Source organism: Agelaius tricolor, unplaced genomic scaffold, assembly GCF_023055355.1.
Source record: "Agelaius tricolor isolate 1412-34295 unplaced genomic scaffold, bAgeTri1.0.p SCAF_1, whole genome shotgun sequence".
Classification (NCBI taxonomy): Eukaryota; Metazoa; Chordata; class Aves; order Passeriformes; family Icteridae; genus Agelaius; species Agelaius tricolor.
The window spans coordinates 112,763,759-112,778,184 of record NW_027269261.1 but is presented as its reverse complement, the minus strand read 5'-3'; the positions used below and the strand labels follow the sequence as shown (position 1 = coordinate 112,778,184).

Below are 14,426 nucleotides of genomic sequence, written 5' to 3'. Positions count from 1 at the left end.
GTCTAAAGGAATTTGGGGACTTTGCTGCCACGTGAAAACCCCACAAAAATTTGGCCATTAGTTCAGATCTCCTGGTGTATCTGAAGGGGTTTTAGAAGGAACATGTGGTGTTAGGCTGTGTCCCTTCATATCTGTCATAAATCCTTAATTGCCTAAATAGCAATTAACTCCAAAAGAGGCAGGTTTTAGGTAGGGAATGCCCTGATATTTTTCTCCTTGCTCTTGATTATATAATTAATATAACAGAAATTCAGAAATCAGAGTAGGATGTGTGGAAGGGATCTTAAGGATTGTCTCATTTCAAGGATCTCTCACTTTAAATAAAACAACCAGTTAGGAAGGTGCAGTGAAATAGAGACACAGCAATGGCTTTAAACAAAGAAATCCAAGTGCAGGGTTTTATCCTGGGAAATGCACCAGGGCTCTGAGTGCTGAAGTGTTTGAAGCTGCAGGGAAAGCACCCGGAGAGGATTTGTGCTGTATCCATCACCCAGCGAGAGGCAGCTGTCAAACAAATCCCTTTGGTTCTTGACTCTGCTTCCACCTCCCAGATCCTGCCTGGTGAGGGCTGTGAATTTGTCAAAATGGTGCAGAGCAATGCCAGGTTTGGGGAACTGGGGAACTTTTCCTCCTTCTATTCCTTGTGCAGGGAGCACCAGGCAGAGCCATCCTCGCCCTGCTTTGCTGCTCATTTCAAAGGAGCAGCCTGAGCCAAGAGAACCAGATGAGGGTGACATCTGGCCATGGAGCCTCTGCCAAGTCACTGCTGTTCTGTAGCTGGCAGGAAGATGATGTGCTGCAAATGCCAGGTTCTCTCTGAAATGTAAAGTGCATTCCCTGCATTTTCTTTGCTTCCTCTCCAGCCTCAATCAGCTCGGTATTTTGTTTTACTAATGGCCAAATTCAAATCTCCTTTCCAGACGCATAAATCCATTCCAGTGGTGGTGGGTGATTTATACAATGAGTGGAATTTGACCCTGAAGTCCAAAAGGGTCTTGTATTTTCTAAGCTTCCTGACAAATTAACTTGTTGACTGTAAGTCTCATTCAAATCTCAGCCCCTATGGGGTTTGTTTGTGGTGAGGGTCACTAATCAAATATATCAGAATTGTACCTAAACTCTTCCAGGAGGGAGCTGGCAGAGCCTGGGGCAGGTGGAAAAGCTAAAGAAGCTCTACAGGTTTCCTTCACTGATACTTTTCTGGAAGCCTGAGGTGCACCCCTTTAATAAAAAAAATCACTAGAGCTGATCAAGAAGCTTGAGAAAGAAATCTGCTGCTCATAAAAGGTAGGGACAGTTAAAAGAAAGTTTTGGGGATGCAACTAGCTGTGCTTTAAGATGCTTTCTAACCCAAACCATTCTGTGATTCTGTGATTGTAGGTGCCCTGTACACACTGTTACTCCCTGTTGTGCCCAGAAGGAGTAGGGATGGTGTGGGAAGGAGCTGAAACTGTAGGATTAACCCTGTTTCCTTATGAAGCATTTTTATTTTCACCCTTGTTGCTGAACTCTCAGCAGTTTTGGCAGCTGTGAAATGGTGCTGGGTTTGCAGCTGCTGTTCCACCCAAGTGCATCTTTTCCTCCTCCTCTGGTAAAATGGTTTTGCTGCAACAATTTTCACAATTGTATAGGAAAGGGAATTGTATTAAATCATGGACAGGCTGGGAGAGCTGGGAGTGTCCAGCCTGGAGTAGAGAAGGATCCTGGGAAATCTTAGAGCCCCTTCCAGAGCCTAAAGGGGCTCCAGGAGAGCTGTAGAGGGACTTGGGACAAGGGCCGGGAGGGACAGGACAAGGCAGAAATCATTACAATTTTATTTTTAGCTTCATCAAAAGTTACCCTCTGTCATCATAGGAAATAGCTGAAAATGTGTTGAATCAAAATCAAGTTTTACCAGATTTGTCAAATAAGGGGAGACTTTTGCATTGAAAGATATATACAGGTACCATAACTAACTTGAACCCACCCAATTGATCAGAGGGATGGAGCATCTCTCCTGTGAGGAAAGGCTGGGAGAATTGGGATTGTTCAGCCTGGAGAAGAGAAGCTTTGGGGTGACCTAATTGTGGCTTCCCAATACCTGAAGGGAGTCTGGAAGAAAGATGCAGAGGGACTTGGGACAAGGGATGGAGGGACAGCACAGAGGGAATGACTTCCCACTGCCAGAGGGCAGGGATAGATGGGATATTGGGAAGGAATTGTTGGCTGTGAGGGTAGGGAGGCCCTGGCACAGGTTTTCTAGAGAAGCTGTGGCTGTCCCTGGATCCCTGGAATTGTCCAAGGCCAGGCTGGATGGGGCTTGGATCAACCTGCAGTAGTGGGAAGTGTCCCTGCCCATTTCAGGGGTTGGAACTGGATGGATTTAAAGGTCCCTTTCAACTCCAAACCATTCTATGATGCCATGGTCCTATGGATCAAGTTCAATGCTGAGTAACTACTCAACAGAAAATATAGTGAATATCAAACTGAATCTGGGTATCTTTAAATTCTGTCCTTACAAATTATCCTATGCACCCTCCTGGAAAACAATCAGTTAACTCATGAAACTATCAGGGCAGTATTCTTTATTGTCTGCCAGAAAAGAAATTGCTTGATATTATCCCAGTTCTTGAGGACAAAACTTATTTTCCCTGGAAAGATAAGGAACAGCTAATTCGGGTTTTGCAGAGCACGTGCACTGTTATCGTTAGGAAGGAGCTTAACCAACCTGAAAGCAAATGCTAAATGATCCAGATCTTGGTCTTATTAAGCTTGTGTGTGTTTTTCCTACCACTTAAAAGCCTGAGGATCCGGGTAAATGAGATTTTCTGGAAGGCAAAGCTTTCAAGTTTACCTCCCTCTCTTTTTCAAGCACGGAGGCGATGCCTCTGTTTACGCGGAGCTCCAACGGAGCGAGCGCATCCCTGCTGCAGCGTTTCATGGAACATCCTTTGTTTATTCACACTGTGCCACTTTTAAACTTCAGATGTAAACAACAAAGACTTCTTTGTATTTCACACTATCTCATACTCACTACCTTCTGAAGTCCAAAGCCAAAACACTGTGGAATTTTACCCTCCTCGCACTTTCTCCTGCTTGTTGGATGGGTTCTTCCAGCCTTTTCTATTTATAGTGGCTGGAAAACTACTTATCTTCTGATTAAAACGTGCTCTGTTCATTTTCTCTTGACTTTTCAGTCCTTGGAATGGGCTAAAAATTGTATTGCCTGGTAGCCATTTCAAATATAATTTTAGTAGCAATTATGCATATATTCGATAACAGAAACAATTTGTCATCCTGAAGGATCCAAATTGCTTTAAAGTATTCAGCCTCTCTCTGATCTGCTACGTGGATTAAAAATCCAGCAAATATTCCACTGAAATCAGCTGGACAGAAAGGTCAGAAAGACCTAGGCTGGAAATGCAGCAGCTGCCTGACAACACACATTGGGCAGAGGCAGAAGAATTTGGGTTCTGTTTTGAACCAGAGTGGGATTTTTAGTTGGAAACTTCACAGAGCTGCACTGATCCTTGAGATCCTGTGCAGGGACCTCGATTTTCTGTTTCATTTGATGTGCAGTGTTGTGGTGTTTAGATCAGTCTCATGCTGGATCCATCTCCTCTCTGTTTGATGATGTTTGGAGAGGGCAGCCATGGGGTATTTAAGATGTTTGGAGAAGGAGTCTCCATGGGGGGAAAAAATAAAGGACAATATCCAGAAAACCAGAAAAACGTGGTGCTGATTTTTCCCTTTCCCAGGACCATCCTTTATCATCCCTTCCCCTTAGGCTGCACTAGAGCACAAGCAATATCTGATGGGCCATATATGAGTGGTGGCCTTGGCAGTGCTGAGGATGGTTGGACTTCGGGGTCTTAAGAGGGCTTTTCTAGCCAAAAAGATTCTGTGATTTTATGATTCTGTTTTGCTGGAACATTCAATGTGTAACATAAATAGTTTTGGTGTAAATTGTTGGGACTATTAGACCCATGCTGGATCCTTCTGAGATATTTCCTTATATAAGAAACTGCCAATACAGACTGAAAATAAAGGTGACAGCATCCAGTTTAGCAGGTGAGGCTCATGGTGGGTGTTCAGGGTCAGTTGTTCACCTCTCCAGAGAATGGTCAGCAAAATACAAACCCCCTCCCAGCTTTTTTGGGGGATTAAATGGTTTAGGGTTATAAACCAATGGTCATAGGAGGCTGAAGAGAAAATCCCAGTGTGTTATTAGAGGCAAAATAGGTAGCAGGGATGACAGATTTCCCAAGAATTTCCAGTGCAAGGATATTCAAGGTATTCCAGTATAGCAAATTTTATTATTTTAGTGGTAAATATTTGTGCATGGTCTCTTGTCTGGAAGTTTTCCCCTCCAATCACAACAGAAATAATTTCTGGTATTTTTTCAGGATGAGTTTAGGTAAAGATAAATTGTTTCTCTGGAAAACTCATATGTGTTCCTGAGAAACTGTCATGCTTATATATCATGGAAGAAATACTTGATGGAAATCCAGAGAGAAAAATAAAATGATGGCAGTGTAACAGCAGAGCTGACCTGAGCCCTCTGGGTTTGATATCTCAAATGAACACTTTTACTTCTTCATTGCTGCTCCCCTTAATAAAAAATAATTGCAGAGCCTTACATTCCTTGCCAAGGGCTCACACCCAAGGGAGCACCACAAGCTGCTCTGCACTTGGAACAAAACGTGATCCAGAGATAACTGAGCTAATGGAGGTGGGGAAGTCTTGTCAACACAGTATTTACATGTGGAGGGTTTTATTCTGTCCACGGGCAGCTGGGGCTGCCTGGTCTTAGAGTATTTTTGGACCTGAGTTGGTTTCTCAGAGTCATCCAGGGCTAAACCACTTGTGGTCTCCAGCATGGAAGGTTCTGCTCTGAGCTTTGTTGCTCTGTGTGTGGGTCATTTCTCCCATCCCAGCTTGGCCCTGGCTGTTGTTATTTCAGGAATATGAGAGTAATGGATGAGTGATTGGGGGAGGAGACTCTGCTGTCTCCAGCCACAGAGGAGATTTGAGCTTTAGATCACTGGAAGTCAGGATGGGGCAGGAGTTTTCTTAGGCATCATCAATTATCCATGCAGGATGTGCAGTAAGAGGCTGTTTGGCTGCCTTCAAATTGGCCAGACAAACAGAATTTCCATCTCTCTCAATGGCTCCTTCAACACCTAATTAGCTCCCAGATGCTACTGGAGCAAGATGTCTTTTATCTTTGCTAATGTTATCTCCCTCTACCTCCTAAATGCCCGCCCGTGCCATTCCCCACTTTCATCTCTCTTCCCTCAGGAGAAAACAGGATGGGTGTTCAGGAAGCTCCACGCTGAAGGTCAAGCTTGTAAAGACTCTGGGTCAAGCTGATCCTGTTAAACCAGGCAGTATCTGGAGCTAAAAAGCTTTGAATCCAGAATTAGATGGATATGATGGAGGGCAGGATACGACTTCCTTCCTATGCATGTTCACAGGATCAGCATCCAACAGGAAAAAATAGAATTGCAGATTTTATTTCACTGTCAGTTGCATTTAAGATGATTTAGGACAAACTCAAAGCTCCTCTTTTCCTGTTGTGGGAGAAGGCACCATGAAATCTGGCTGGATAAATGTGATATTTCAGCTGGCAGAGCTCATTGTTGTGGGCAACACTCAGGTTTTACACTCAGAGGTAAAATAGGAGGAAATATCAGGCTAACTGCACTCCTGGTCCTCCCTAGACCCTCTGAGCACAACCACTTGGGGCTGTGTTAATACCAGGCTCTCATCCAACTGTGATTTACCTTGGCAGGACTGATGGATATCCAAGCCCAGCAATTCCTTCCCCTCTGGCAGGGAGGAGTGACCAAACAACCTGCTCCAAGCAAAGTGGTTAAGAGGTAAACATTTCAGAGAGAGCAGATCTTCAAAACACACTTTACACACACACCCAGCTTTCCCTAAGGCTCCTGGAGATGTGTCTCCAGCCAGGATGAGTTTCTCCATTTCAGTGATGTATTCTGTTGTGTGGGAGATTTGTCAACAGGGAAAAGCTTGGACAAAGTCAGTGTTGCAGTTTTATGGATGAAAAGCAGGATTCTTCAGCTTGGATTTTATACCATCTTCTTTTTCTATCCTATTTCCTTCTCACCTGCATTTCCTCTGTGCTGCCCTGGAAGGATACATTCCTAGGAAAAATTCCTGCAGGTTCCTGCAGCAGCACTGCTCCTCTTTGGCCAGGGAATGGGTAATTCCTGCAGGATGTATCCTGGGCTGCATCCGAAGCTCTGTGACCAAGTCAAGGGAGCTGATTCCACTCTGGTGTACCCCACCTGAAGCTCCGTGTCCAGCTCTGGGGATCCCAACCTGAGAGGGATGTGGAGCTCCTGGAGAGAGTCCAGAGGAGGCCATGGAGATGCTCCAAGGGCTGAAGCCCCTCTGCTCTGGAGCCAGGCTGGGAGAGCTGGGGGTGCTCACCTGGAGAAGAGAAGGATCCAGGGAGAGCTCAGAGCCCCTTCCAGGGCCTAAAGCGGCTCCAGGAGAGCTGGAGAGGGACTGGGGACAAGGGATGGAGGGACAGGACACAGGGAATGGCTTCCCACTGCCAGAGGGCAGGGATAGATGGGATATTGGGAAGGAATTGTTGGCTGTGAGGGTGGTGAGGCCCTGGCACAGGGTGCCCAGAGAAGCTGCCCTGGATCCCTGGCAGTGTCCAAGGCCAGGCTGGATAAGGCTTGGAGCAACCTGGGATAGTGGAAGGTGTCCCTGCCCATGGTCTGGATGGTCTTTAAGGTCTCTCCCAACCCAAACCATTCCATGATTCCATAACATTTTTCTTCAGATTTAGTCCCACAGCAGCTGCTTTTCGCTCCCAGCGTAGAGTCTGTGGGTTTCACCATTTCTTCCCTTAGATCCATGTGCCCATTCTGTGAAAGATGAAGAATTTATACCCCCATGATTCCATCATTCCCAGTCTTGGTCTTGCCTGATTTGCCAGAGGCACTCTGCAAGGAGAGTTCGGAGACCAGACAGCTTCCCTGCAAAGATATTAACAATACTCAGGAATTACACAGCTCTCCAAAGCCTCTGTGAGCGTTAGCTCATTATGCAGCACTCCACGGCCCTGTGGAAAAGCATTTGCTAATCAATCCCAGCACCACCTATCAAATGCATCAATGCCATGGAATCCACAGGGCAGAGCCAGCTGGAAACAGTGGAATGTGGATATCTGGTCCCAGTCCTTGTGGTAGCTGGGGCTGGACTTCAGCACTCACCAGCCACTGCTCCCACATTTCCCTTGGCAGGGTCCTTCTTCCTGTCATAAACCCATGATTTCCAGAAGCAGGTCACCTACAGGCTGGGAATGCAGATTTTACCAGATAATCAGGATTTCAGCCCATTCCGGCGCTTGTAGAGGTTGCTGGCATCAATTAATCTGGAAAAGCCAACATCAGTAAGTGACATAGAGGAGACTGGACCCAGTGTGACAAGCTGAGCTGTTCCAGCCAACTGAAGGCAGCACAAAGGAAACAATTTCAGATCATATATCACTGATGACACAGCAGAGTGGGTTGAACTGCCAGAAAGGAGAGGGAAGGGAAGGAGAAAATAAATGAAGGAGAAAATAAAACATTGGTGATTGCTCATTCCTCTGGACCAAACTTTGTTTCTCTGGATCAAGCGAGGATGTAGGGCTGGATTTCTGCCCCCAAACCTGCCAGCAACTAATCCACAAGCCTGGCAAAGTCAGTTAAGTTGTTTTCCAGTTAAAAATATCACAGGGATCAAGTGTCTGGGATTCCCACAGCCTCCCATCTTAAAGAGTTCACAGAACTAATTCCTGCCGTTCTTCTCCATGATGCAGCTCCTTTAATTCTTAGAACTTTTGGAAAAAGAGCTGAAATTCAGAATTGCTGCTGCTGCTGGTGTGAAATTTTGAGTAGACACTGCAGTGGAAGGGAGAGCCCAGCAGATTTTATTTGGTGAGATTGCTGTTAGAGTTTGACATCAGGAGTGATGGTGCAGGAGCTGTCACACATGTCAGGATGCTCTGTGCTGTTTCCAACATCAGGGATTTCTCAAGGAGGTTTCAGAAATGCAGCAGCTTCATGCAACTCACTGGGACACGAGACAAAGTGGATGGATGTTGGTATAAGCTGGTTTATAAAGTGTCTATTGAATCAAACACAGGGTGATGCCATTTTTATTAAAAGCCACAAAATGCTTGAAGCCAATTAATACTCCCCTGCTTCACTAATGCCTCTGCTCATAAAATTAAATGGTTTCATTTAGCAAAACCAATTTTGAAGCCTTTTTGTCAAATTTATAATGACTTTAGCATGAGGAGACTCATGTCTTGCACACATAATACAGGTTTTTTTTGAAGAGAAAGGATGCACAATGAGGTGCCACATGTGGAATAAGAGGAAAGTTGCCCTTCTGAGTGAAGAACTGGTTACAAATAGGAAATAAAAGGTACAAATGACTGTGCAGTTGCTGCAGTGAAGAGAGATTAACCTGTCTTGGGAAGCTGTGCAGTTCAATATCCTCACAAAAAGGCTGGAAAAAAGAGGATGGTGACGCACCAAAACCCGCTGAGGGTTTGGAGTTATTCCAGGTGAGCCAAAGCAGGCACGGCTACAAAAAAGTTGTAGAAGAATCCGACAATAATACAGAAAATAGCTGCTGAAATTCCATGTCAATAAAAGTCAAGTGCAGGCACAATGAGAGGATTTAAATTAGCCCGGGAAAGAGGTTCTGGCGTCATTGCAGATGGTGCTTTGGAAACATCTGCTCCGTGCTCAGCAGAGGTCAGGAAGGCAAGTGGAATGCAAAGAATTGCTGGGAGAGGGATGGGGAATGAAAGAGGAAATGTAAGTGCAGGGCTGAATAAATCCCTGGGGCTCTTGAGCACAGTGGAATTCCAGTCACCCCGGTGACTGCAGTGGGGAAGGAGAGCTGGAGAGATGCAGGAAAAGGGTGAGAATCCACAACACATAATCTTGGGTTATGGATTGGGAGTGAAAGGCTGTGGGTCTGGCTGAACACATGAATCGGCAGGATCAAGGGGTAAAATCCAGATTTCTATGGAGAGAGGGGAGAAGGAATTGTATTAGGAGGCACCAGGATGATCAGAGGGATGGAGAATCTCTGCTGTGAGGAAAGGCTGAGAGAATTAGGGTTGTTCACCCTGGGGAAGAGAAGGATTTGAGGTGAGTTTTGGACCTTCCAGTGCCTGAAGGAAATGTAGAGAGGGGCTATTTACAACAGCCTGCAGTGGCAGGACAAGGGGGAATTGCTTCAAACTGAAATAAAGTTGGTTTGGATTGGATGTTAGGAAGAAATTCTTCCCTATGAGAGTGGGGAGGCCCTGGCACAGGGTGCCCAAGAAGCTGTGGCTGCCCCTGGATCCCTGGAAGTATCCAAAGTTAGCTTGGACAGGGCTTGGATCAACCTGGGATAGTGAAAAGTGTCCCTGCAAATGGCAGGGGGTGGCAGTGGATGAGCTTTAAGGTCCTTTCCAACCCCAAACTGTTTGAGATTCTGAGATCCAGTCTGGGATTCTGGGATCCAGTGTTTTGTGACAGAGGATCTGATGACAACTCTGGTCATCAATGGTCAGGCAGAGGTTTAAAGCAAACAACAGGAAATAAACTTTCACAGTCTGTAAAGAATTAGGAAAATCATCAAAAACATCTTTTACAACCTGAAAATACAGGTTGGCTGACAAACTTGTAGTGCTGAGGTTCCCAATGCTGACTTTGACACCTCCATGATCCTGGAGGTCTTTTCCAACCTTAGTGATTCTGTGATTCCTTGCTCCTGTTCCAGTGTCCCCTCTGCAGCTGGGTGAGATTTGAGATCTGGTTTGGTTTGGCCCCTCCCTGGTGGAATCTGACAGGATTTTTGGGCTGGATTATAAGCAGTTAAAGGGTCTCTTGTGATGTTGCAGTGACTTGGCAGTGCTGGGTTAACAATTGGAGTCGATGATCTTTCAGGGCTTTGATCTCTCCTATGACAAAAGCCACAGAAATCCTCTGAAGGAATAAATTCTGTTTGAATTGCAGTGGAATATTGGTGGGGAAAATGATCCAATGGTTCCTTAAAAATTTCCTGTGCTGAGTTAAAAATCCCAAGGGTTAATTGCAGCATGAGTAATGAGAGGTCTCATTGGGTGGCTCAGGAATTTTGAGACAGAGAGGACTAAAAATTCTTCTAGAACAGGATTACCATCAAATTATATCAGCCTCAGTGGCAGGAAATCAATCCAGAGTGGGCTGATTTACACTTGCCAGAGCCAGCACATCCTGAACTTCCCCATGTCTCCCAGTGATGTTTTTATCTCCACATCAACATCGCCAGTGTGAGGAAAATCATTTTCCCTTTAAAATCCAAACATCCAAGGTGGGACTTGGCAGAGTGTAAGGGCCAGGGGATCCCACTGATTACAGCACCAAAGTGCAATATAAGGACTCATCTTGGGTTCTGCTTTATTCAGGTTTTAATGGGCTGGGAAGGGATAAATGATGTTTATGCCCTCTTGTGGTGCCACATCGAACGGAATGGATTCCCTAACTGACAAAATGAAGCCAATAATGGAAAAGTCCCAGGTTAAAAATCTGTAACAAACACTGTGGAAAACACAGTGGAAAAATCTCTCCTGCTCCAGCAGCATCCTCATGACTCAGGGAAGGGTGAGAGGCCAATTTTGGCTGCATTTGCAGCAGCAGGTAAATGAGTAATGCCCAGGATGGCAGAGTTTGTGCCATCTTTCAGCAGTGAAGATCACTCCAAAGTGTTTTTTTCTCTGTGCTGGGAAGGTTAGAAAGTGAAACAGTGCTTTGTGAAAGGAGCTGTATTGACACCTCTTTGTGTTTGGTGCTGTTGATGTGTTGTAGTGCAAACCTTCACATGTTTTATCTTCCTTACTCACATGTCTGACAGGTGAATAACCTGATTCCCTTAGGATAAATCCAGTCCAAAAGGTGGACAAAAGCTGGTTGGTGGTTTTACATGGGGAAATAAGGCCAGGTTCCTGTGAAATGGAGCTTCTGATCCCAATTCCTTGTGTGGGAACACAAGGAATTAATGAGTCAACACCTTCCTAAGCTGTGCTGAGAAATCTGGTCCAGGTTTGGGAACTCGGGGCTCTCCAGACTGGTCAATCATGGATTTTGTATCCATCTTACCACTTCATTCCTGACTGAAGGCTGAACACAGCAGAATGTGTCCTTTAGACAGTGAAATTGTGGGAATAAATCAGAGCAGTGCTCTCCAAAGCCCAGCAGCTGCTGTCAGGCTGTGGGCAGGGCTTGGCTGTGCTGGGGCAGGATCTGGAAACTCCAGTGGGGGAAATTTGGGAACTTTTTATCCCAAATAATCACCTGTTGTTTAAGTGAAGTATTTCCATTGCATGTCCTCCTTGCCTCTCCCCAGCCATGTAGCAGATGAAAGAGGAAGGGAGTAATTTCCTCTCCAGTTCCAGGATGAGCAAACCCACAATACTGGGTTTAAATGAAAGAACTGGGTTTAACTGGGATAGGCTTAGGAGGGACTCTCTAAAAGGATGGAAAATATTGGAATGAAGATCTCCATCTCCAAAGATCTTCCATAACCAATGTTTTTTGGGATCAAGGCTGCTACCATTCAGTCTGCCATGATGAAAGAGGATGGACTTGATGACTGATGGCAGATTCACAATTTTGTGATTCCATGTGATGATCTCCCTTTATTTATATTTTATATATTTAATAGTATGATGAGATAACAAATATTTTTCTGGGAATCCTAAATGCTGAACCCTTCAATCAATTCTATCTATGTCCAGTATTTATAACTACAATTTGCAACAGGATTCTGACATTAATTAAAAGTGCTTACTAGGTTTTAGCACAGACTTCGGAGCACAAGTTATGTCCACACTGAGAAGAGAATTGGCTCCAAAATGTTGGTGTTTACCAGTTTCTTTAGGAAAGGACAATGTAATGGGGAAAATGTCACAGCAATTCATCTTAAAAAGAAATTCCCTCTGTCAGAAACCTCTCAGGAGTTTCAAATTCAGCTAGGGGATATCAGAAAGCAATTAAAGTCTAATTTAAAATCCCCACCCACATTCTGTCTTTTCCTGCCAAGTGGTTATTGCTCCTGGTCCACGGCACTGGCAAATCTTTCCAAAATGAGCCATAATTTGCCTTAAAACTTAAAACTTTCTGGTCAATATGGAACTTTTCTCTTTGAAGAATGAGTTTGCAGTGACTCTGCACAAAAAAAATAAAAAAGCCCAAATGCTCTGATTTCTCAAGGACATCCTTGGGGATGAAATTTCACCCAGAAATTCTTCTTGGACAAGGACATTGGGGGTGGATTTTGAAGCCAAGGCACTTTCCAGGGAAGGTTCCTGGACACTGCGGCTTCCCAGGGTGGATCCCAGCGTGTTCTCCCTTTGTTTTCCACTTTCATTGATGGCTCCACATCACTGCCTGGGTTAATAAAGAGAATAAAAGCGTGGCCGTGGCAGATTAAACAAATGAGCCATTAAAAGGGGACGATGGCTCCCTCCCTCTCTGTGCCCACAGCAAAGCAGAGCACCACGAGAGCAGGGAGGGATGAAAAGCTTTCAGGGATGAGCTGGGAATGTGAGCACTGAGAGACGCCTGTGGCTCCTTCAGGGAGGAATCCCAAGGTCGTTCACAGCAAACCACTAATGGCTTTCCGTGGTCTTTCCTGACAGGTGCTGAAGGAGGAAGGCTTTGGCCCCATCACCACGGAGATCCGGGAGGCTCCTGAGTTTTATTATGCCGAGGAATATCACCAGCAGTACCTCAGCAAGAACCCTGGAGGGTACTGTGGCCTGGGAGGGACGGGGGTGTCCTGCCCCATGGGCATCAGGAAATAGCCTGTGCTTGCTCCACCACCTCCTCTTCATTGTAGGGAGCTTGGGAAAAAAAAAAGACCAGGAACCCTGGTGGATGTTCCTGCAGCATCTGTGGATAAAGATTTGGGAATCTGCTGGGGAGGCTTTCCATAATTATAAGTTTTCAAAAGCCAAAGTAGAGGCAGGAATTGCTCCCATTCTTGCTCTGTGCATCTCCCAGGGTTTCCTTGTCATCTGGAGAGGTGGAAAGAGCTCCAAACTTCTGAAGTTTGGCTTGAAATGCTGTTAAAAGGGTGAATTAGGAGGTGGTTGCATCCGTAGCTGCTTTGCATTTCCAATGCCTTTGGACTTTTTGATTTTCTTGGGTTAATTAATTTCCTGGTGTTCCCAGAGCTTTGACTTCTGGATATGTGGTTGGGTTCCTTACCTGTCACAGCCCTGGAATTTGATGTCTTTGGGAATGATGAATTGATCAGATCAGTGATTCTCCCACCACAACTCCACTTTCACAGCATTTAGTACCACCTGTAGTGCCTATTTTATGAAATTATTTTAGCCATAAAAAATAAAATTGTCATGTGATGCTTCTTTTTGACAGTTCCAATAAGTGAATAAACACAAAAAGAAATCAGTTTTGTGTCCTGCTCTGCAATAAATGGCAGAATAAGAAAAGAACAATGTTCTCTGTGATGTGTTCCAAGTGGATATCTGGGTAGATCTAAAAGAAAATTATCAAATATTATAAAATGCTGCAGCTCTCTAATTAAACACCAGGGTGTTTAAATCTGTATCATCAGTCATGACAGTACAGAGGAGTGGAATTGTCCCTATGATTAATTATTTATTCTTTAATAACTTGGGGAGCCCCCACCAAGAGCAGACTCATGGGAAAGGTAACTTGGGGCAGCCTCCAGTGAATGTGCAGTCAAAATAGCAGGCCAGCCAGAAAGGGGAAAAAAATCAATTTTTGGGTTTATTCATGGGGATCTCAGAGTGCAGACTCAGAGCTGCAGACAAAGGATGCAGGGATGCACAGTTTATCCCATGTGGAAATGGGATCCTGTGGGTCCAGAGCTCAAGGAGTGAGCCAGTTTTGGGGGACATAGGGTGGCACTCAGAGACACAAATCCACAGCACCTCCTTCTCCATGGCACTGCTCTCCACAGCTTGGTTTGATGTTTCCTGCTCACCAGCTCAGCTTTAAAGCTCAAAAAGGCCCAAAACAGCTCCCTGAACATCTTCTGTACCCACACAGCAGAGCAGATCGTGCTCCAAGCTTGGAGACAACTGACAATGCTCCCCACAAAGTCAGTGCTTGGGGTTGTAAATCCAGTGCTGCAGCCCTGCCCACTGTTTCCAAAGATGGGGAGTAAATCTGTGCCAGAAAAATCAGCTCCCCATCTTCCCTCGTGCTCCTCAGCTGATGCTGAGCTCATCCCAGTCTCAAAACCCAGAGGAAATGTGTCCTCTTGGCAGATTGCACCTGGGCCAGGCTTACAGGAGCTGCCTCAGGCAGGACTGCCCCATTAGGCTCTTCCTGGAGATGCCCCAAAATGTGTCCACAGCACACTCAGAATTTTGGTTTCTGTGG

General features: G+C 45.3%; 1 protein-coding gene across 2 annotated transcripts in view; it reads left to right on the top strand.

Moving 5' to 3' along the window:
* Positions 1–13,513, top strand: part of MSRA (methionine sulfoxide reductase A) — a 238,205-nt gene extending 224,692 nt beyond the window's left edge. For both annotated transcript variants that reach the window (XM_071447791.1, XM_071447801.1), the window contains exon 6: positions 12,692–13,513. In XM_071447791.1, the coding sequence (XP_071303892.1) occupies positions 12,692–12,856 (165 nt within the window). In that variant the 3' untranslated portion in view covers positions 12,857–13,513. The remainder of the gene's footprint in view (positions 1–12,691) is intronic.
* The last annotated feature ends 913 nt before the right edge of the window (positions 13,514–14,426 follow it).